This window comes from Python bivittatus, unplaced genomic scaffold (genome assembly GCF_059951505.1).
Source record: "Python bivittatus isolate LINGU-HERP-01145 unplaced genomic scaffold, Pbiv_v1 ctg000590_np1212, whole genome shotgun sequence".
Lineage (NCBI taxonomy): Eukaryota > Metazoa > Chordata > Lepidosauria > Squamata > Pythonidae > Python > Python bivittatus.
Genome location: NW_028277086.1, coordinates 6,288,265 through 6,312,121, shown reverse-complemented (window position 1 = coordinate 6,312,121; position 23,857 = coordinate 6,288,265). Strand labels below are relative to the sequence as shown.

The 23,857-nt window shown below is 39.0% G+C and overlaps 1 protein-coding gene across 2 annotated transcripts; it reads left to right on the top strand.

The window, feature by feature from the left end:
• The first annotated feature begins 754 nt into the window (after positions 1–754).
• LOC103054524 (mas-related G protein-coupled receptor member H-like) lies at positions 755–12,999 on the top strand. Of its 2 annotated transcripts, none has more exons than XM_007439782.3 (2): positions 755–886; positions 12,001–12,999. In XM_007439782.3, the coding sequence occupies exon 2, from the start codon at positions 12,044–12,046 to the stop codon at positions 12,986–12,988; it is 945 nt and encodes a 314-aa protein (XP_007439844.1). In that variant the 5' UTR covers positions 755–886; positions 12,001–12,043; the 3' UTR covers positions 12,989–12,999. The 2 variants fall into 2 exon arrangements, with proteins under 2 accessions (XP_007439844.1, XP_025029914.1); XM_025174146.2 differs by having other exon boundaries at positions 781–886; positions 11,998–12,999.
• The last annotated feature ends 10,858 nt before the right edge of the window (positions 13,000–23,857 follow it).

Below are 23,857 nucleotides of genomic sequence, written 5' to 3'. Positions count from 1 at the left end.
TGAAAAAAGATAAGGGAGAAGTAAACCAGCATCCTCTTTTCCAGCCCACCAAGTGCACTTTCTTTTCCCTGCCTCAAGGGACAACTACAGTGCATATGGGAAATCAATGTTCTTCCAAAATCCCCTTAATTTCATTGGCATCTTTTTCTCCAGGACATTCTAAAAATTGCCATCTAATCCTTACCACTACAGTCCACCACCTTCCTTCAACTGCACCCAAATTTATGTTGAACTCTGTGCTTTTAATCAGGGTTTCAAAAATCTCTTCCAAGACCTTGTGTTGCCCAGGACAATTTCAGATTATTTCTGCCTGCACGTATTTCCAGATCTTTAGCAACTTAAGTGCAGACTTTGACCGTTATTTGCAGCTCATCCTGTTCTTGAGATATAGTTGGTGGTTGAATCCTCCTCAACCTAGCATATTCCATCTGGATCCACCTTTCACATTCTTATCCTTATTAATTTGCTGTTGTAATTGTTTGTTCTTATTATTATTCTGACTGGTATTATGGCCCATTCTAGTAAAAATGAAAGCATATCTACAGGCCTGGTGTCCACCCTTTCCTGTATTACTACACTTGTCCTCATAATGTTCATTGCTTTCAGAGATTGCTGTCAAAAGAAAAAAGTTCCTCATTTCCTGGCAGGGATGATTTCGAAAAAGGAGACACACATTTCCTAGCAGGGCTGATTTATGCCCCTCCCAGCTGAGGGCATGTCGCTTGTGCCCCACCTCACCTAAACATACATAAAGCAATTCTGTAATATTTTCTGCTCAGGGATGAGCAAGTAGCCACGGTTGTTCTGAAATCAGAAGAGAGATTAGGAAGAAAAACCTTGACATCTAGACGAAAACCTTCTTCTAGTACCCTTCTGCCAAGAGAAGGTAAGACACTCATAGAAACTTTTCTTGTTACTAGCTTCTCCTCTTCTATCATCCTTCATCATGGCCTTTCCTCCGAAGAATTTGATGGAACCACCTTGAACTCATTCTGACCAAAATGTGTCAAAATAACCTTAAATCCCGTTGTCCGTACTGATCTGTCATCTCCCCTTTCTATAACTTCTACAGTGATGCCCACTATTGAAATCTAAATATTACTTGTTCATCCTGGTAATATTTCTAAACTTCTGTTGAATATAGGTGCTTAATGGAATAAATAATTAGACTAATCAGATAAACCCTTTATAAGATTGCTCTCTTGTTTCCTAATATGCAGAGAGATAAATTTATTTTTCATTTCATCCCATCTCTTTATCCTAGCTCAGGCCGTATCTGCTTCATTCCTTTTTAATCCATGCAATCCATGATGATCATCAACTATACAAAGAATTGCACATGCTTTGAGTGAATTTTTGCTAATGTGCACATTCTGTATGTTTTCTCATCATAAATATATCTATGCATACTTTTTCCTAATGTAGTTATTCCGCAAACAGTATTCCATAATACAGATATTTTTCTAGTTTTTCCCTGCATTCAGAAAAGGGTAGTTTTTAAGGTATAGATGCAAAAAAAAAAGGGGTGTATAAGTTCAGGCAATGCAAATATCCAATTTAGGGTATTAGGAAATGGGGAATAAAAATAAACCTGGGTTCAGAAAGTATAAGTAGAAGTTTGTTGAGTTAGCATTTTAATGGGGATTTACCCAAATGCCAACTCAACAATCTTTTCTTATTTCCCAATTTCTGAACACATCTTTGTCCTTGTTCCTAATTTCAGTTTAAAAAAAAAAAATACAGAAAGCATTGTAACCACCCTTCATTTTTTTCATGCTGCCCTTTAGGGAGTAATCACCAAGAAACGTGGCTGTCTCACTAGACGGGAGGCCCTAATATCAAAGTTCTGGAGGGGGTATGAGCCAAAGAGCAAGAGGGTTCAGTCCACAGACTGGGAAAGAGAGAGCATTTCAAGGTTACATTCAAATATTTAAAACATTTGTGGGTGGGTGGGTGCATGCCTTCTAGTCAGTCTTAACTCCTAGCAATTACATGGATAAACCCATGAAGTTTCCTTGGCACCATTTTCAGAAATGGTTTGCCAGCAACTTCTTCCTAGGACTGAGAAAGAGTGACTGGCCCAAAGTCACCCAGCTGGCTTTGTGCCTAATACAGGACTAGAACTCATAGTCTCCTGGTTTCTAGCCTGATGCCTTAACCACTTCACCGAACTGGCTCTCAATTTATATAGTGCATGAAACCATAAACCAATGTTTTAAATCAGAACTGTTTGGCACAAGCATCACACTAAGCCAAAATGTATGCTTAGACTGAATGTCAAGGGAGAGGAACATTACAGCATTTTGCCTAGAAAGCTGAGAAATGGAGGTGAATTTTGCTAGAAATGGGATTGCTTAGCTAGCTTATCCAAAATACCCAGATGAAAGTGAATTCTTTTAATTCAGTATGATCACAATAACACATATTTATAGCAAAGAGCAGAGAGGATGACCATCATGTATTCTGTTCTGTGTGATATGGATGTTACCAGCAAGGAAAAGGCTGATCTTCCACAACATAGTAGGAGAGTCAGCTGTGAAGTAACATCAGTCTTATTGATGTGTGGACTGTGGTGTAAAAGTTGATTGAGAAATGTTCAGTGACTTGATATTGCTAAACTTTGGACATGTGATAAGGGCAAAAGTTCCATGGGAGGACATTCTAACACTGTATTCTGATTTATTCAATGCCAGTAGCTTTTTTTGGTGAGGGGGAGCAACCAATGCTTCTAATAAAGGTGAACAAAATATTTTCCAGAACCTTTGAAATATATATACAGTATTTCTTTTGAGAATGGAGTTCAGCATACACTTTTGGACTTTTAAATATAAGAGTCAGGAGGTCTAAAGTTGCAAAGCAGGTATTACACAAGCTTGTCATTTCCAGCTGGAGCTGAATGACTTTCAGCATATGCAGTGAGGACAGGGCTAGTGTTAATTATGGAAAGTACTTCAGTGTCTATCAAAAACTAGGAAAGAAAAATGACTCCCCCAAAATTTGATTATTGCAAAGATACACTGCAGGTGAACTTGATTTGGATGCAAAAGGTATCATTTTCAAGATGCATCCCCCATGTCAGTATTTCTGTTAGCAAAACAAAGTGGTTTGGTAAATCACTGCACTGTGTGATGGCACATTGTCACAAGATGCCTGACCTACAGAGTTTAAGGGAAGGGAAATTCCCCAGAATACTGAAACATTTCTGCAATGAGGGAAATACAAATAATTTGTCAGAATGTGATCCTTATTTTTCTATATGTTTTTCTTGCTGTACAATTGTCTACATTCTAAAGCATTGGAAGCCAAGTCATTCTTCAGTATAGAACTCATATTTATAGGAACTCATATATATAGGAAACTTAAAAGGAGAGTTGGGACTACTTTAAAGGGTTAGCCAAGTCAAGCAACTAGCATCAGATGTGGCAAAGAGAAGTGAAGGTGGCTTCATAATTTTCGGTGAAACTCCCAAGAAATAACCGAGTGACACGTAAGATTTGAACAGTCAAGCGTTCACACTGGCTCTTGCAAGTATTGGGCCTTTAGAATAATTTTGTAATATGATACAAACTTGTAATATAAGACAAACAGATTTTAGTGAGGAATATGGCATGGTGGAGAGGGCTGCTAATTCTGGCCAGTTGCTAGACAAACCAAAAGCAATATCTCAGCATTTTTACCAAAGTGGTCCACAGTCAGAAACCAACCAGCTTCTACACTTATTCCAAATGTGCATTAACTATTTGGAGGTGCAAAGACACGTGAAAAACTTTCCTAGACAACAGAAAGTTGCTAAATAGGATCAGGAAAGGCCAGAAATATCAACTCTGGTCTGTGTAGGTTGGGTGCAAAAATATCTAACTTTTCTCTTTCATGTTCTAGCTTGTTGGAGGTGCATATCATTGTAAAAAAAGAGTAAAAAAAATACTTATCATTACTATACCCCTTTCTTTCATCATAACTCCCTTTCACAGGGCATTTTAATAGCCACTCTATCACCTGCCTGCTGCCATGCCTATTCCTTGGGCCCAGTTTCCTCCTTCCCTTGCTGAAACAGCATCTGTGAAAGCTCCTTCCTCCTTTTCTGCACAGGTAGAACACATAAGAGCAGGTGAGCAGTGGAGAAAGAACAAGATGGGTGCTATGAATGAGGGTTCTGAAGAGAAAATCATTCTGCTCTGGTAGCTGACTAGAGTAGTTCTCCTTTCAGGTCTATCCCATTTTGAATGGAGAGTTTGAAAATCTCATTTTGCAATATTAATGTTGGGCAGCAAGCACATGGGGAAAAAGAAGGGTCCAACCCTGATGTGACATTTCTTAAAGTGGCTCTCCTAGTAGGTCACTTATACACTGTAGGGCATTGTTTCTCAACCTTGGCAACTTTAACATGCGTGGACTTCAACTCCCAGAATTCTACTGTAGGGGTCAACATATAGAAGCTGCCTTTCCAGTCACCCTTTTCTTTTTCTAGAGGTAGTTTCAAGGCACTTCACACTTTCTTTTTAGCATCCTAATTATTAGACACCTGCTCAATAAACATTATTGTCACCCTCTTTATGCATAGATGAAATAAATGTTGATTAAGCCAGGATAATATGATCTTAGGGTACTTCCCCACTGCCAGGTCGAAGTGTTCTCCACGCTTTCTTGAGTTTCTCCTCTGCAGAAAATGCACAGGAAGCATTGACCTAAATGATCTGCTCATAACTTGGGTGGAGATTTTCAAAAGATCATGTGCCCACAGCTTTAGCAATAACCCTGCAACATTTCCAGTTTATTGCATTTTTGAAAGGAAGAAAGGAAGAAAGGAAGAAAGGAAGAAAGGAAGAAAGGAAGAAAGGAAGAAAGGAAGAAAGGAAGAAAGGTAGAAAGGAAGAAAGGAAGAAAGGAAGAAAGGTAGAAAGGAAGAAAGGAAGGAGGAGGGGGAGGGGGAGGGGGAGGAGGAGGAGGAGGAAGAGGAAGAGGAAGAGGAAGAGGAAGAGGAAGAGGAAGAGGAAGAGGAAGAGGAAAGACAAGACAAGACAAGACAAGACAAGACAAGACAAGACAAGATACTACGAATTAGAGGCACAGATATATGGAGATCAGTAGAATTATCCCATTATGTTCAGAATTGCTTACTTCTGAGTAAACCTGTGCAGGACTGGAGAAAGGAAAACCTCTTACCATTTGAGTCAGTCTGCATTCCTTATCAAGGATTCATCTGTTAGGCAAATTTCAGAAGTCAAACTCATTTACTCGCAATTTACTCATTTATTGGCAATTTTACTTAGCTCTTTCAATTGTGACATGTTCTTGTTCATAACAAGAAATGTCCACCATACCTTTACAAACAGCACTAAATTCATAGCCTTATCATCATCATCATCATCATCATCTTCATCATTTTGATCTTAATTATTATTAAGACCTTATTATTACTATATATTAATATTAATATTATCAAGATCTTCACAATATGGATGCAACCTTTGTAAACTGTGCCCAGTATTTATTTTGTTTCACCATATTTACTTGTTAGATAAAACATGAATCAATTACGTTAGGAGTGATTAGTAAACCATTCTCCTTACTTAAGAAGCCCAGCTCTTCTTTTTTGTAGCATTTTCTAGCAGGTGTAAGGTTTTGGATCAGTGAACACCAGTTTACTAGCCCAGCTAGCACTGGATAATCTTGAAAAGCAAAGCAACATCAGACTTGGAGGGAGATCAGATCAAAGACACAGTATGCCAGAAGGGCAGAAGGGCACTGGTCATGTTGTGGCTAAGAAAGCAAGTCAACATGTCCATGAAGTCCTCAAGGCATCAGTTTTGACCTAGAGGGGATTTTACCTTGCACATAAGAGAATATTTGGTTAGTTACCCATTTTTTAAGCAAATGAGTTAAATTTCCCCATCCTAAACTAATCTGGAGATGATAACACTGTTCTTCCTATTGTATAATTCTCCAAATGTTGGTTCATTTAGAAAATTGCATCCAGCCAAGTTTATCTTAGGGGAAGTTGTATATAAAATGGTTTATTTGATGGGAAGCCTGGGGCTACCGATGAATGTTCAGGAAGATTGCATATAAAAAGAAATGTGAATATTTCTGTGCTTAAACTCTCACAGAGGTACAGACACACAAACACAGAGATGGTTTGTGAAGTGGACTGAAAAGATTGATGCTTGAATAGAGATGAAACCGATGAAAATTTCCCACGGCTTCTTTTTCAAGATTTATTTATTTTCAAGATTCATTTGTTTATTTTCTTTGCATTTGTTTCCCCATTATTAGCATTTATTTAAACAGCAGCAAACATTTAGTTCCTCAGAGACAAAGCATGTGTCTGTCTCTCTGTCTCTCTCTCTCTCTGTATGCACATGTGTTTTTATCCATGCTTTGTCTTTGTATATTGGTTCCTTTTAATGTTTGGGATTTGAGTTGCTGTAGTTAATGGACTGTGTATGTGTCTGTGTTTCTACAGTGGCTCAATCCCCATCCAAACATACAAAATACAGCTGTCACCTGAAGTACTAATCACAAGGCTACAAGAATATACCTTTAACTGAAAAGACAATATCTACATTTATTGGTGACTGGAACCCCCTTATCGACTTTTTGCTTAAAAAAGAAAAAAAATGAACTTACGGTTTATGGTTGTGATAATTAGATAGGATAGATTATAGAAAAAAGAGAGCCATAATGTAACTTTAGAGAAAGAGGTAGATCTAAAATTGTACTTATAACTGCTGTAAAGATCAGAAGTCACTTCTTTATATCTTTTTTTCCTTTCTTTTCTACCTTTCTGCTGTTATTTTTCTTTTAGCACTTTTAGTTTTTTTCCTTCATTTTTTCCTTTTCCTTCTCTTTTCTTTTTCACTCTATTTTAGCTTGTATTCATCTTATTCTTGTGTTTAAAATTTTCAATAAAGTTACATATATAAAAAAAGAATATACCTTCAACTGCAATGTTCTTATTGTTCTAATACCCCCCCCCCCAAATGCTAAGATCCTCTCAGTACAATGCTGGTTAGTATTTATCAGCACTTTTGCCGTGTGTGTGTGTGTGTGTGTGTGTATATATATATATATATACACACACACACACATATATTCATGTGTGTTTGTCTGTGTGAATTCATGCATTCAAGTCAGTCTTGACTTTGGGCAACTACTTGGACAAATCCCTGCAGTTTTCTTGACAACATTTTTGGAAATGGTGTGTGAGTGTGTGTGTGCGTGTGTATTTAAAAAAAAACAATAGACATAGTATAATTATAAAGAGAAAATATTAAAATAATACAGGTTGAGGGATATCCTTCCCTGCTGCGAGGACAAATTCCATGACTTATTAAACGAGATCCAAAAGTATCTTGCGCAACGTTCAAGCTTGCCCTTAACCCTAATCCAAACCCACAAGCCCTTCTGAGAAGCCAAAGGGATCTGTGAGAAATTACGGCACCCATCTATGCCATAAAAAGATTCGTCCAGGCACCATGATGATCATTGACATCCCTGCCCTACCCAGCACAAGTAACAGCTTTCAGAACAGTATCTTGCAGATTAAGAAATATTCAATGAATAGCAAACTAATTTTTAATTAGTAACTAGGCTGATTTGACCTGGGTGCTAGGCACAGAAATCCTCTTGCACTTTTTTCCACTATTCTTTTTTTAGTCTGACGAACAAGATTTTGTTTTGGCAGTTCTTTCAAAGGAAAAGAGAACGAATGGGAGTGTGGTGTTCTGGTACTTAATTTGGGGCAATAATACATCTAATTGCTCTGCCCAGAATGTTACTGAAAAACATTTTAAAAGATTGGAACCACCTCTTGTTTATAGAGAATCATGGAATATAAAAATGGCATTGGACCTTGGAGATCACTGCCATCAGTGAACATGACAAATTTATGTTTATTTCTTGAACAATATTTATAGCGGACTCGGAGCGGGCTATGAGGAATGAGGAAGCAACACAGAAAATGTAAACAAGGGTACATTTATAGTATGAGGTTTAACTACACCATAAGAGAAAGATGACAGCAAACTGGCTTACTTCTTCCTCTATTATTCTTCCTCTGTGATCGTCGACACAATCATCAAAAGACATTTCACTGAAGGCGCTGCTTATGCGTATCCTATTTATGTACTGCTGTTTCCATGCCTTTCTGTTAAGTACCTTGGCAAGGTTTTCGTTCATCCTACAGTGCAAAACAATTTCATCAAGGAGCTTTAATGAAGGCAAAGGCAAAAGCAAAATAAGCAATTGAAGCTTTGCTCATCATTTGGGAAAACACCCCTTCATTTTTGTTGTTCTTTATTTTTTAAAATTTAACCAGTCTGTTGTAGGAGACGAAACATCTGGAAAAGGGAATCTAATAAAAGTGAATGTAAGCAGGTTCCCTATTTTGACCACAGTCGAGCAGTAGTTTCAGTCACTTTCCTTCCTCTTTAGTGCTGTTGTGGCTTATCACTATTACCAACTAACAATATAGAAACATGCCAACAGAAGTAAAAAGAATCTTAAATATCTAGAACCGTATTATAAGTATTATTATTGCTTATTCTTATTATGTGGTTATAGATGTTGAAGGTAGTTTTAACATGGAACATGGAATGGGGCAAAGAAGGTTCATTCATTTTACAGGTTCTGAAATCAGCATTCATCGGTTAGAAGCTAAGAATCACTCAGGGCTAATCTATAGTCTTCTGGTGAGAACTGGAGAAAAGATACTTGCCACGTGTCTGGAACAGACAATTCCAGACATACAGCAAGTATCCCACAGAAAGTTTGTAGACTTGATATGGTGAAATAAATAACTTCTCCGTGAACAAAAACTAAGTCATATATATATATATATATGATCTGCAATTTATTTATTTACTTATTTATTTAACAAATTTATATGGCCGCCCAACTCACACTTTCTGCAGAAAATTAAATCAGGGCTTACGTCCTAAGATTTTTTCCTCCCACTCTTTTAGGTCAATGGACTTTGGGCCATTATTTTCCCATCCTTGACATTGGGAGACACATAACATTTCTAGCATAGTGCTGCCATATTGATTTCCACCACATCAGTCCTCACTCAAAAACAACTCTATTCATGTTGGCAGTTTTACTTAGATTTTTCCATTCCAACTGCCCTTCCAAACGCTAATCCTCAACCAAAAATAGAGTTTTCTTAAAGATTCTTTTCTTTGACGTTTGATTTTCCCTCCCTTCTTTTTAGCTCCTTGGGTTGACCTATCTAGCTTCCTATCAACAATTCTAATTTCTGGTCAAAAACATGCAACTATTTATAGCTAAATCAAACATGAATTGCCTAATACTAGACACACCATATCTGGTCTGCACCTACCTGAATGACCACTAGATGGGAGAGGGGTTCACCATATATCTCCATGTTGCCATTTAGTGGTCATCTGATATTTGCAGCTCCCATATGCTATGCCTATAGTTTCATTTATTGTGCCCTCGGGCATGGGAAACAGTCTTATTGCACACCTGTAACCAGTTACATGGGATCTGTACAGTAGAACTGGTTTCAAATAATAATGACTTTTTCTCTGTCGTATAAGCTGCTCATATTAGCAGCAGCTGGAGAAGTATGTAGTGTTGAGGCAAGATAAGGATTTGCTAAGCAGAAAAAAAGTGGTGCTGAAGGAGAAAGTAGTCATGGCAAAACCAAGAGCAGGGATGGAACAGCTGATTATGTGACAGGCAAAAATGGAAACAGGCTGAAGAAGTTTCTTGGATTTCATTTGACTCTGAAAAAAAAAAAGACCAGAATATTCAGGACCACCATGTTATTAGAAGATCTAGAAGACAGAAAGGAAGTTCCTTGGTGATTTATTACCATCCAAAGCAAGTTAAATAAGGTTGTTGCTGTCATCAGCCTGTCTCAGACTGAGAAAGTTTCTCCTCCCAGTATAAAAACTGTTACCAGACTAAGATTCAAGAAAAAAGCCTTCAGGTTATTTTATTGGGTGTTCAGCTTCTCAGCCAGCAGACCATCTGTTGGATTTGCAGACCACTTCACTGCATTGCCAGGCTCAGCACTTTGAAAGGTCAGGAGCAGTTCATATGTTTAAGAAATAAGTAGAGACAGGTATATTTGTGATTAGGAGTTGCTTGGTTTTCAGTTTAGGATTCCATGAACACCACACACACACTGAATTTTACATAAATATGGCCCCAAGAATCTCCCACTGCATTCAAATCTATAAAGAAATAGTAGCATCATGTGGTGCAGTCTGGCTGGCAGGATATAGAAGTGAGACTTGTGACGGGGATTGTTCTGATGTCAGTTTTCCTTAGGAAACCCACATGTGCTGGTGATCTGCAGAAGTTTCAGTTGTACTGGAAGTGCTGTGGTATATGTCAAACCTCATAATAGAGATAATGTGACAAAAAGATATAGAGAACGTAAGCTTGAAGTGGCAATTCTAGTTTAATCGAGGGAGCTGTGCAGGAAAAGCGCATTTCTATGATGAGGATAGACAAGTTAGAAACAGGCTAACAGCCTTTCAGTGTTGATCTCTAGATTTCAGGAGAAAACTGGAAGAAAGATCATTATTGTGGTCTATCTGACATGGAGATCTACGGACCATAAACCAGAGAGGCTCTGGATCAGGAGGAAACCTGGGGCAGGGACCTGGAGAGACCAAAGCCAGACATTCTTGCAGAACTTTGCAGGGTGAAAAGAAAACAGGGTTCTTAGATGGGACAACCTTTTCTGGATTTTTCTCAGGGTTTGTTTTTTTCTAGATTTTTTAATATCACCTTTATTATTTTTACAAATAACTCAAGGCAGCGAACATACCTAATACTCTTTCTTCCTCCTGTTTTCCCCACAACAACAACCCTGTGGGGTGAGTTGGGCTGAGAGAGAAGGACTTGCCCAGAGTCACCCAGCCGGCTTTCATGCCTAAGGCAGGACTAGAACTCACAGTCTCCTGCTTTCTAGCCTGGGGCCTTCCCCACTAGACCAAACTGGCTCTCTTTACTTTAAGAGGGAAAAGGAACTTTGGAGCAACATGTTGGCAAATCATCTCAAAAGAAATGTAGGATACTGTGACAGTGCATATTTGAAAGAGTAAGCCTGTAAAAATGATTAAGGGCAAGTGAGATTGAGTCTACCACACATGCTGCTGAAAACAATAGATCAACTTCAGATGATTCAGAACTGACAGTGATATCCTTAAGAGCTATTGGGAGGCTGGACATTGGAAAGATTTTGAATTACATTGTGAAAAAAATATCTAAATATGCAGCTACTGTAGCTATACATTTTGTATTTAACTATACACCTGCCATGATCCATTCTGATTAGTAAAATGAATGAAACTCTTCTTCTTTGGTCCCATTTCCTGCATGCATTCATCAATCCCAGAAGATCAGACCATCTTCATTTTTATCTTGTACATTCTTTCCCTTTCTTTTAGTTTTACAAACCCAAATTTCCTTCCTTCCTTCCTTCCTTCCTTCCTTCCTTCCTTCCTTCCTTCCTTCCTTCCTTCCTTCCTTCCTTCCTTCCTTCCTTCCTTTTCATTAATCCATGTTTCTTACTATTTACTACTCTTAGATCTGAAGTCACAGTATTCATGAGAACACCAAATGAGACCATAGATATTGTCCTCCACCACCCATCACCGCTTTGATGACTCAAGGCTTTCACATAACACTTTTTATTTAGATAAACAAGGATTATCACCCTTATCTTAGCCAGATTACTACCCTCAGCTCACACAACTTGAAGCATTCCAAGCTAATGGTGAGGACAGGACTGATCAGTTTTGGCAGTTTGGGCCAGTATGCCACAAGTGCAACCAAAACCCAATTTCACCTCAAGCATGCTTGCTCTAGTCTATCCAAGCTAGAACTGCTAATCTAGAGTCTACTTTGCAAGCAAACGTACTGCAGCTTCCACCCCACCAACTAGACTTATATGCAATCAGTGTGCATTTTTAGGAATATCGACAAAGCCTAATGCCATCTGTTTGCCTTTTGTTCCAGCAGGAGTGTCTGCAGCCACAGAAGAAAGTACAAAGACAGAAGCAAAATGGATATGGTATCACCTATTCCGTTCAGTGTCTTTGCACAAACCAATGGAACATCCAGCGGCAAAAACAGAACTTGTTATGATTCCGGCATAAATGAAGAAGTCCTTATTTTTGCCATCTTCACTATGCTTTTTTGTGTGTTGGGGATGTTGGGGAATGGACTCGTGATCTGGCTGCTTGGCTGCTCTGTTAAGAGGAACACTTTTGCCATTTACATTCTCAACCTCTCGGTTGCGGACTTCGGTTTGCTCACCACTGAGCTGATTATTGAAATCCACTGGCTTTTTACACACTTGTACTGTGACTTTCCCTATGAACTCTTCCAAACTGTCCTGCTGTTAATGTACAGTACTGGGCAATTTCTCCTGACAGTCATCAGCGTTGACAGATGTCTTTCGGTCCTTTTCCCCATTTGGTATCGATGCCACCGGCCAACGCATCTGTTCACCACTATGTGTGTTTTAATCTGGTCCATATCCTTCATCCTCTCTTCAATTCACTTCACCATTATAGCTGTTGGTGGGTTTGGAAAGAATTATACCTTAATGTATCAGTTCATTGTTAATGCTGTGGTTTGTCTCCCACTTATGACAATCTCCAGTGTTGTCATGTTTATCAAAATCTGCTTCATATCAAAAAACCAAAGACGGAGAAAGCTTTTGACAGCGATCTTGCTCACTCTTTTCTTCTTCTTAATCTTGGCTTTTCCACTAAATGCCTTTTATTTTGTTCTGTATGTTTTCAATTATATACATCCCAACCTTGTACATTATGGCTACTTATGTACCTGTGTGAACAGCAGCATTAACCCCCTGATCTATTACCTGGTGGGGAGACAGAAGGGTAAAACTCGGAAAAGCATCAAAGAATTGCTCCAGAAGGTTTTCAAGGAGGATGAACTGTCTACAGATGAACTGGAAACTTCAGACGGTTCCAAGATCTGAACTCTTTAATTTTACCATTGTCATTCAAAAGATATATTCGTTTCTTTCCAAGCAAGGACATAATTTGTTGTTGTTGTTTTATTTAAAAGAAACTGGTCTTTATTTCTGCATGAATCCAGAATTTCAGTATTATCTGTGCAGACAATTATCTTTGTGGAATATCAAAACATTTGCCAACCTATTTACATCTAACCTATTTACAGAGTATCTCCTACCTTAAGATTAATTAGCTTGTTGTAGTTCAGCCTTTCTCAACTTGAGTGGCCTCCAGATCTGTGTGTTTCAACTTCAGTGTCTAGCCAGTAGGACCACTGCTGAGAATTTTGGAAGTTTAAGTTCACACCTCTGGAAGGTGTCTATTGTAGAAAGACTACTGCATTTCCTGCTGGGCAAGACTCTAAGCCAAGGATAGGCACGTGTGACCTTCAGAATTTCCCAGGTTCTATCAGCTACATGGCCACTGGTGAAGGATAATGGAAACTCCAGCTCAAGACTATCTAGAGAATCATATGTTGCCTAGCTCCACTAGACCAGGATTTACCAAATCAACTGAATCAAAAGGAAGACAACTGTTACAACAAGGAAAGACCTTATAAAATCACATTTAAATGAAAATGCTTTTGAATGATTCCAGAAGAAAGGAATCAGAGAAAGACTGAACAGGTTTCAGGTGATAATATCTACAAACTGATCTCTCTTCCTACACATGTATATATATTATACTAAGAGCAATTAAATTTCAACCATTTGTAATAGCTTTATTGCCTGGACATACGCAGATGAGATTTAAAGGGTTTCATGTTATTCAGAACCGATACAGAAGCTAATGGTTTTGAAACCAAAACAATACTGTATAACTTTTACGGAAGGGAAAAAAATAAAGTTATTTATTCGGTGTACTCCCCCTAAAAAGCTAGTGACAAAGCCTGGAGCTCTAGACTGTTTTGCTTTCTTATGAAAGTGCAAGTGACTACTTTAGACAAGAAAGCTCCATGTGGCTCAATCCAGAGAAAGTGGTTCTTTCTTCTGCAACTCTGCTCTAATCATGTGGGGCTGCCCATAAAGACTATTTGAAAACCTCATGTGGTGCAAGACGCAGCCAGAAGGATGGTGACAGCCACTTGGCATTCTGATTTGATAGCATTTATCATGTCATAATTTCAACAGCTGCCTATTCATTGTAAGAGGCAAGTTGTAGATGTTAAATTCCTAAATGGTTCTGGCTCAGCGTATCTAAGAATATCAACAACAGAGGACAGTTTGCCTTTTGGTAAATAAAGGAAACATTCTGAGGTTTGTGGTTTCATGTTTTAAACTTGTTGAAATGACACTGGCTTCCAAATTACAGAAATAAACGAGGTTATTTTAGCCTCAGGGGGTTTCAGTTGTACCAATGGCCATTTTTTTTCTTCCTGTGAAATCTGATGATATTTTATACCTGATATGGTTATATTTCATGTTGGTGTTTTATACTGTTAAATATTTTTATGATGTCATTGATGGGACTTATGAATTTGCAAGTGAAATGGTAATTCATTGGAAAGATAGATAGCTTAATCAAAGCCTAATGTATTATTAAATTGTATTAAATAGAATGATCTGACTAATAGTTCTTATTTTTATTCAATGATTAGTATTTTTAAGAGTTATGGCTTTAATGACAATGATGAACATTTCTAATCCTCCCATTAACCAAAATTCTCTGAAGTATTACAGAATTACTTAAAGCGTTAAAATAATAAAAACAATAAACTATCTGAATAAAATATATAGATATAGGTATATGTGTTATATAAAACATTAAATATAGTAATAATAAGAATCCGAGGGAGAATATAATAAAACCATATAGGAACCACTATTCTGGTGTAATGTTGGGATTTCAAAAAAACTAACAGGAACTTAGAGAAAGTAGAAGATCTTAGATTGGTATTAAAAGACATCAACAAGGGCATCCCTGGGATGGTCATTCTATAAAAGGGGCCCATTTTCAGGTAGAGTTGTCTTTGTAGCCATCCACCTCACTTCTGTTGGTGGAGCCACCTGGTGAAAGACTCCAAGGTAGTCAGTGTTGGAAGGCTACTTTGGACATACAGAAACCAAGGACTAGATGAATTGAAGTGAATTCATCCTTGAACAGAATGTGACCTCTTTGCTTCTTTGTCTAATCGGGCAAGATAGCAACACACTTGTTTCTGCATGCCACAATGCCAGCAGGTGGCTTCCTCTATCATTGTACCCAGAATGCACAGCTGAAGGCAGAAGGGGAACCAAGGCAGGCTTTTGGCTGCCTACTACCTGCAAAATGGGTGGCACCATGGCTGGGCTGGTGTGCAAGGGTAACATTGCACTTGGAGCAGTTACTGTGGGGGTTGGGGGTTGCTGACAAGAACTGTTCCAAAATACTTCAAATATCTGGGGCAGGAATGGTGCTGACACCAACATGAAAACTCAGTTGATTTCTTCCAACATGGAACTCCACTCTCTTTCCTCTAGGTGGCTCCCAAGAGTGGTAGAAGATGCAGGCAGTAAAAGCAGGGGTGTAGTGAACAGAACATTGCGTAGGCTGGGAATTGGATTTTTGCTTTGGGGGATTTTCTTTTTGAGATTGAGATTTATTTTGCAACTTGGAGATCTTAAGACACATTGAGCTTTGAGACAATGTTGAGACTTCTTCAAAGAAGGTATGTTGAGCTTTTATATTTTCAGCTTGATTCAGAGTTTGTGTAGTTGTTTGTGGTGTGGGGAAAATATACACACCTACCTAACATTTCAAGGATGTTCTGGCATCACAGGCTGATTAGTGTGCTAATGATCCCAGCTTAAAGCTAATTCCTAAATGATCTGTGCAAATGTGGGAGCCAGGCCTTGGACAAAAGAAGTGGTTGTGTTTCCTTATAAGGATGTATGTGTGAATGATGTTTGAGAAATATAAAGTCTTGCCTCACCCAAACCCGCTTCTAATTGCAAGCTGCAGCAATATGGGCAGTGATGCAAGCTCTGAGCTGTGTTAAGAAAGAGCTTTATGAAACTTAGGAAACGCTGGGTAAGGAAAAACAAAAACTGGAGAATTTAGAGGCCTTTGCAAGGAGATTGGACGGTGACTTGCCACAAGCTGTATCACACAAACTCTATCTGGAGAAAGCAAGGACTAATGGAGCTGATAGAATCCATGTCTGAACAGAATGTAACCTCTCTGCAGGCCCGCCCAGCAAATGACTTCTTCTAGTGATTACACTGGAGTAATTTAATGAACTACTGAATATATGTTGAACATTCAATCTAATGAAGTACAAGTAATCCATCTAAATGCATAGATACATGGAGGGAGTGAATGCAACGTCATACTAGAGTGAACTAAAACAATGATGTACCAAAGAACAGGAGATCAAAGTATGACTGATGAATAAAGTATCAGGAGGAGGACATGAACTTCCATGATCAGGCTAGACCCTTCTGCAAATTATCTTCTGAATTGTAACAGTATTCCATGTCAAGATTGTTGAAAACCAGCGGGTCAGACTCCAACATGCTTAAGTTATAAAATACAAGACAAAGAAAAGCTCTGTGTGTAAGCTGGGAGAAGTGTGTGAAGTGTGTTAGGGTGTGTATGTAGGGGGGTAAAAGTGTCTCCATTCTGTAGCTATTGGGGTTGTTGCTTTTTGCCTGCTATTTCTTTCACTAACTTTTCCACACCGGAGAATCTTTCTGGAATCCAGAGGAGCTACAAGATAATTTTTGATAATTATCAGATTACTAATTTAGATAACCTCTCTGCTTACCTTGGTTGGGAAAACTGTGTTGATCAGCAAAATGTACTTCTAATTAGTTGTGCTGGAACTGAGAAATGTATTCAAAGGATCACTGTATTCAAGCTATGATGCAATAAACCTACTTAATTGTTGTAAATGAGTTTGTGTTTTCCTTCTCCCGAGTACCAGAAAACCTGGGCAGGTTTGTGTGAGAGAATATGGTCTTTGGGATGATCTAATATCGACTCAGAGGTTTATCATCAATCACCCTATAAAATAGCAAAGATAGAATTTCCTGCAAAGCATACGTGATGTAGTACCTAAATGTATTGCATTTCTGAGATGTTCACTTATAGTGTGCAGTGTCTCTTTTCTCCCGTGTAAGCCTGCCGGTGATGGTGAAGAACTCTGAAACAGCAAAATCACATTTATGTTCCATTGTACCCTGGCTTTGAGAAAGGGGTAAGAACTGGTTGGCATAATTAAATGGAGTTCTATGGATCAAGTACTGAGATAGAATTTGGAATGCAGATTAAAAGGAAAGAGGCCAGCTGAATAGAAATGTCAGTAACTGAAGAAACATTAGTGGCATCACAAGCATGGTCAAGCGCATAGGTGAACCCAAAGAGACTTTTAAGGAAAAATTGAACTTTGCCCAGATTGTTGGAATAACATGGAAGACTGTCTCACTGAAGGTTGATTTTTCTGTACCGCCCCTGGGCTTCCTAGAATAGTGGTCTATCGCTTCTGGTGGCTTGAGGACCACACCCAACTTTGTGCACCACATCAAGGGCCACCATCCAAAAGTGGGTAGAGCCAGGGCTCCAAATGGTGTATAATGAGGAGGTGGTAAGAGATGAAATAGGTGGCTTACCCCTCTGCAAGAATTAAGGAACCCATTTGCCACTTACTATCTTAACACCCTCTGAACTACAGTGGAACCTTGGGTTACGAACGCTTCTGTTAACGAACTTTTCGGGTTACGACCAGCTCCGGCAGCAAAATTTTGCTTCAATTTGCGAACTCCGCCCGAGGTACGAACAGGATAGGCGGCCATTTTCCCTTCCGTGACACAGTCCGCGGCCATTTTCCGTCCCTGACACGTGGTCCGTGGCCATTTTTCCATCCCTGACATGTGGTCGTAGGGAGGGGGACTCTCCCTCCAAGCAATAGCCGCCTCCCTGTCCTCCATGCCAGAATGGATTAACGGTAATTACACTGAACCTTATGGGGAAATTTGCTTTGGGTTGCGACCAATTCGGGCTGTGACCAGAGTCACGGAAACGAATTAAGTTCGTAACCCGAGGTACCACTGTATTTCTGCCTCCACCCACTCAGATGGCCAGCTAATTAGCAGTTCCATATACATGTTGCCCAGCAACTGACTGGAGTTAGGGAAATCTCTCTCTCTCTCCCTCTCTTTCTTTAAATCTAAACTGTTTTGCTAACTCTATTATATACAGTGTAATCATCCTGTTATGAACCTGTGCGTGGGCCTCCCTCAGAGGGAAGTGGGTGCAAATGATGTTGTCATCACCCACATGAGATGACTCATGGCTTGCCCTCAGATTTTAAGACCTCACAACACACTAGGGCCATTTGGACAATGATATTCTGATGCACAGGTCATTGTTTTGATATCACTGTGGCATGTTATGGATATGAATGCTGTTGCCCTGATTTCCTACATCTTCAAAGGTATCTATTCCAAAATGTTTACCAAAAGGAATAGAATAAAATAGAATAAAAGGAATAGAGAGCCAGTCTGGGCTAGTGGTGAAGGCCTCAGGCTAGAAAGCAGGAGACGGTGAGTTCTAGTCCCGCCTTGGGCATGAAAGCCAGCTAACATGGTGAGCCAGTCCCTCTCTCTCAGCCCAATTCACCTCACAGGGTCGTTGTGGTGGGGAAAATAGGAGGAAGAAGGAGTATTAGGTGTGTTTTCTGCCTTGAGTTATTTATAAAAATAAGAAAGGCGGGATAGAGAATCTTAAAAAAAAAAAAGGAATAACTTGTTGTGTGACAACACAACACGTAGTTGGATGAAACCTCAGCTTGATGTGAATACCCCTGAGACCTGGATAGACTGTGCCATGAAAGAACAAGATCCAGGATAAGAAAAAGCCTTGGGAAATCCAAACTAAAGAATTTATGCTGGATTGAAAAGGTCATGGTAGTTGCTGATACACACATTTTTAAATTACTATTTTATATTGTTATATTAAAGAGGACAGCATCTGCACATACAAACACACACATAAATGCACACACACCAGGGCTATCAACAGTTGACATTAAATGCAAAGAACTATAATAAAGCTGGCTAGCTTCACAGCTATTTTGAACTTTAAAGGTCTGAAAGATATCGCAGCACCTTCAGCATTCCCCCAGTTAACATTAAGCTCCCACCGTTAATGTTATACTGAACCCTGAACTGGAATGTTGTAGTAATGATGATTTGATTTATATCCCACCTTTATTTTTGTACAACTCAAGAGGTGTTCAGAGAGCGTACAAGTTAAATAAATTACTATTATAATGCTCCCACTTCCTATTTTTCCCACAACAACCACCCTGTGAGGTGGGCTGGGTTGAGCAACAGCAACTGGCCCCAAGTCACCCAACCGGCTTTCATGCCTTGGAGGATTAGAAATCATGGTTTCCTCCTTTCTAACCCAGCACCTTAACCACTACACCAGACTGGATCTCTTAATGCAGTGTTTCTAGAACAATTATTGTGTGTGTGTGTGTGCGTGTGTGTGGGTGTGTGTTTAAAGCAGACAAAAATAGAGACACAAACTGTTTTGGACAGTGAAATGTATTTTGTTGTATAACTCATCCCACATAACACTGTTTGAAATTTGAAGGAGAACATTGTCTGTATCATTATTTATAAACTCTTTGCAATTCAAGCTTAATTCTTAGTGACTTCATGCACATGTCTATGTAATCTTCCTGGCAGCCAAATGCAGCTGGTTTGTTACTGCCTTTTGGGATTTCCAGGGTCCCCCTTCCAAATACTGACCAGATCTGAACCTGCTTAACTTTTTTCAAGAACAGCTACAGCATGCTAAACTTAGCTTAGCATGTTGGGTAGAGGCACACATTGTGGCCTGCAACCTGTTGCTTGTGTCTGAGGGTAGCGTGTCCATCCAGTTTAATGTGATTCCAATCCACACACCTATTGTGGTTTAACACTGTTGAGAACCACTTTATTGTGTGTAAACAGAATGAAAACAAGTCTATCCATCTTTCCTCAACGTTACAGCCCAAGGAGAATTGGGGCACACTGGAGGGCTCTTTTTCCTCACACTCAGCACTGCCAGGCCCCTCCTTTGCTCACACAGATGGCACGCAGGTGCCAGGCAGTGGGGCCACAATGCTATGTCCCTGCGCTTTTGTAAGAGCAAGCAAATTGTGAGTAAACAGCAAGCCTCTCCCAAACCAAGCAGGCTGGCTGCCTCCTCATTGCCACAGCTGCCAGAAAAAAAAGCTGCAGCTGAGCACGTTCATCTGGAAGGGGACTGACGCAAGGCTAAAAGCATTTCTCAGTTCCTGGAAGCAGCCTCTAGCATCGTGCCCTCTGCTCTGCATCTGATTCTGGCTCTGCCCCTGACCTCAGCTTGCGTCTGACCACGTCCCTGGCTTTCCTCTCAGCAAAGCTTCATTGTGCTCACTGACCACAAATCTTTTGACCTTGCACAATGCCTGCTCTCCTTCCTGGGAACTCCATTGCTGTTTCCTCACCTGGCACCCTTGGGCCTGCCTCCATGTGCAACTTTCTCATGCCCCGCTCTTCATCTCCTTGCTAGAACCTCAGGCCTGAGCACACTCCTGGCATATGCATGACTCTGCTCCTAAGAAAGCCTTGCACACTGACACACACGCACCCTGACTGCCAAGCGCTCTGGCGTTTCTCCTCCCTCCTGAAGCCAAACCACAAAACTCACTTCACCTCTGAGTTTCCATTATCCAGATAGCTTTCACAAGTGCAAATTAATTTCTATTTAGCCCTTGTGATATTAATAACAGGTTCCCAGACATTAGAAAGGAAGGAATCTTTTGCCTATTACCTCTGCAACCTTTCAAGCTTTACACATAAGGGTTCTTCCCACAGAGAGGGGGAAAAAGTTACTTCTCTGTTTTCTGGTCACTCAATTCTTGCTACCATCAATCGACTCAAAATCATTTCTGTGTACAAAGAACCAGCAGTCTAACCAAGAGAAGACACCACTGTTTTGTATATAGCATCCCCTTTTCCATAGGTTTCTGCAGAGGGAGGTGCGTAAGGAGACACGTATCAGGATATTGCAAATGCCACCTCTGACATAACTGCATTTTGTGACAGAAGTACAAAAGGACAGACATCGCAATGCATGTTTCATAATTATGACTTCATCATGGTTAGAAATAAATGCTTATCCCTGGAGTTCCTTCACTAGCACAGTGTAGAGCAGGAGGAGGAAGTCCACCTTAGTTCAAATGCCATATACAAGTACTTGGAATTAGACTTGTTACAATCAATCTTGTCTTTGCCCTATTTGGACAGCAAATGTATAACATTCTTGCAGTCTTGGCAGGTTTTAGGGTCTGGGAATATTAAACTGAGATGGTTGCTTCCTGCTTTGAAGGCTGCTAGGCATATTTCGTTATTAATAGATAAGTGGTTACATTTTAATCCTGAATCACATAACAAATTGACATTATGGTACACAATAGCATATAATTTGTATGGAATAAAGGCCAAGGAAAAAACAAACTCAAGTATTTGTGCTGGCTAAGGTTTCCAGAGGTTTAATGACTCAGAGATATACATGTATGGAATGGAAGAAAGAGGATAAGCTTGATTGATTGATCAACTGATCAGTTGATTTGACCATTTAAATCCTAGCCCACCAGTTGTAGCAAATCCAAAAGAAAGGAAAACAGAAGGCAAGTTAGATGAAGGTTTCCAAACGTTTAATGACTCAGAGCAATACTGTGTATTGGATGGAAGAGGATAAGAGAGATTGATCAACTGATGGATAGATCAATTGACCTGACCGTTTAAATCCTGCCCTTCCAGTTGTAGCAAAGGAAGAAAAGGCAAGGACGTTAGATAACCCAAAGCGAGACAAAGAAAAGAGAACGCAGCCTCTTCTTTCCACTTTTGCAAACCAGCTGCAAAGGGGTGCTTGGCATAAAGCTTCACTCCAAGAAAGATGCCCTTTGAAGATGTGCATATCGATAAGAAAAGTTATGGATTCACCTCAGAGAAAACAGAGTTGGAATACGCTTTATGCATTAATGATGGACATCTGATTGCTAAAATGCATACATTTTTGTTAACAATGAATTTGGGAGATGAATATGTTAAAGATTGTGTATTTAAATGGGCACAAAACTTCAGATACAACATAATGCTGGACTAATGGGAACATATGTGGAATAAAGGTTTGAAGTTTACTCTTAATTATAATTCAAAAGAAAATGTCTATAAAATGATGTATCGGTATTTGACACTGGATAAACTGTCTAAGATGTATAAAGGAATCTCAAATGTATGTTGGAAATGCAATCAGTGTGAAGGTACTTTTTATCATTTATGGTGGACTTGTGAAAAAGCTAAGAAATATTGGGATATGATATGTATTTTGATTCAGAAAATTTTTAAAATGGATACATGATTGAAACCAGAGAACTTTCTTTTAGGTATGATGGACAAACAGCTAGAAAGAAAATATGGAAATTTGTTTCTTTATATGATAACGGCAGTGGGACTTTTATACATGCAGAAATGGAAGGATCTACAAATACCTACAGCTGAAGAGTGGATATTGAAATTAATGGAATTGGTGGAGATGGTGAAACTGACTACTTTGATCAAAGAGACAACATTGTCTAGCTTTGTTTCTATTTGGAAACTATTCTTGGACTTTTTACATGAGACTCAAAAAAAATGAAATTTTGATTTTGGGATTTAATAACTGATTTATTTTATAACTAGAGAAATATCTTGTTATATTTCTTGTTGATATAGACTTACTTTGTAATTTTTTTAAATGTTAGAGCAAAGGACAGTTTTTATTATGTGAATTTTTAGCTATTAGAGTAAGAGGTAAATGTATTTTATACCTATGCCTGTACCAAAGAAAGTTGGAAGTTTCTTTTCTTTTCTTTTCTTTTCTTTTCTTTTCTTTTCTTTTCTTTTTTCTTTTTTTGTATTTTTCTTTCTTTTGTTATTTTTTTCCTTCTTTTGGACCTCTCTGTATTTTACTTTTTTATGAAACCCAATAATTAAAAAAAAAAAAAGATGTGCACATCACCAAAAGAATAGAAGAAACAGAAAAAGAGAGATGTGTACTGATTTTTAGGCTAATCATCATGCAGATTTATTTACATTATTTTATTTACATTACATATGCCTTAAGGAATGAAACATCAACTGGTTTCGTTTGCATAGCCAGTACGTCTTTTTTTTTTCCATATCCTTCTCATTGCTTATCAGATTTAAATCCAGATTCCAATTGGTTTCAGACTTATTTGGTATAACTTGTTCTTCTTCTCTAACTTCATTGACACACCCTCCGTCTATTATATGAAATAATTTCAAGGACCAATGTTCAAAAATATATCTCAACGTTTTTTGCCCCGTTTGTTTTGACAAGACTTACTGTATATATCTGGATCCTGCTGTGAATCAGATTACAGTTAGATGCTAGGCCTGCGTAGGGTTACCAGATGTCCAGCAAAAGGAGGACATGTTCTCCTTTTCGTCCTCATGTCCTGTCTGGCAGACATAGTCTTAAAATCAAATATTGTCTGGCATTTTGAATGCCTGCAGTTTTTCTTTTTTCCCAACAGTAGTCACTCCAACTTTCATGTATTGTGACCTTGTAAATGGTCTGCAGACGTGACAGCCTAGATTTATTTAATTTATTTCCTGATTCCAGCAATCAGCATTAAGCCAGCCCCTACAAATCTATAATCACTGGATAAGTTAATAGATAAGTTCATATCCCAAGTTTCAATGCGAAGCCCTGCTGAAAGTTTTCTCTCTGATAAGGCAGAAGCTTGCCGGAAGGGTGGCAGAAACATGCTTAGCCTCCAAAACTCTTTTTGTCAGACATCCTGAAAGGAG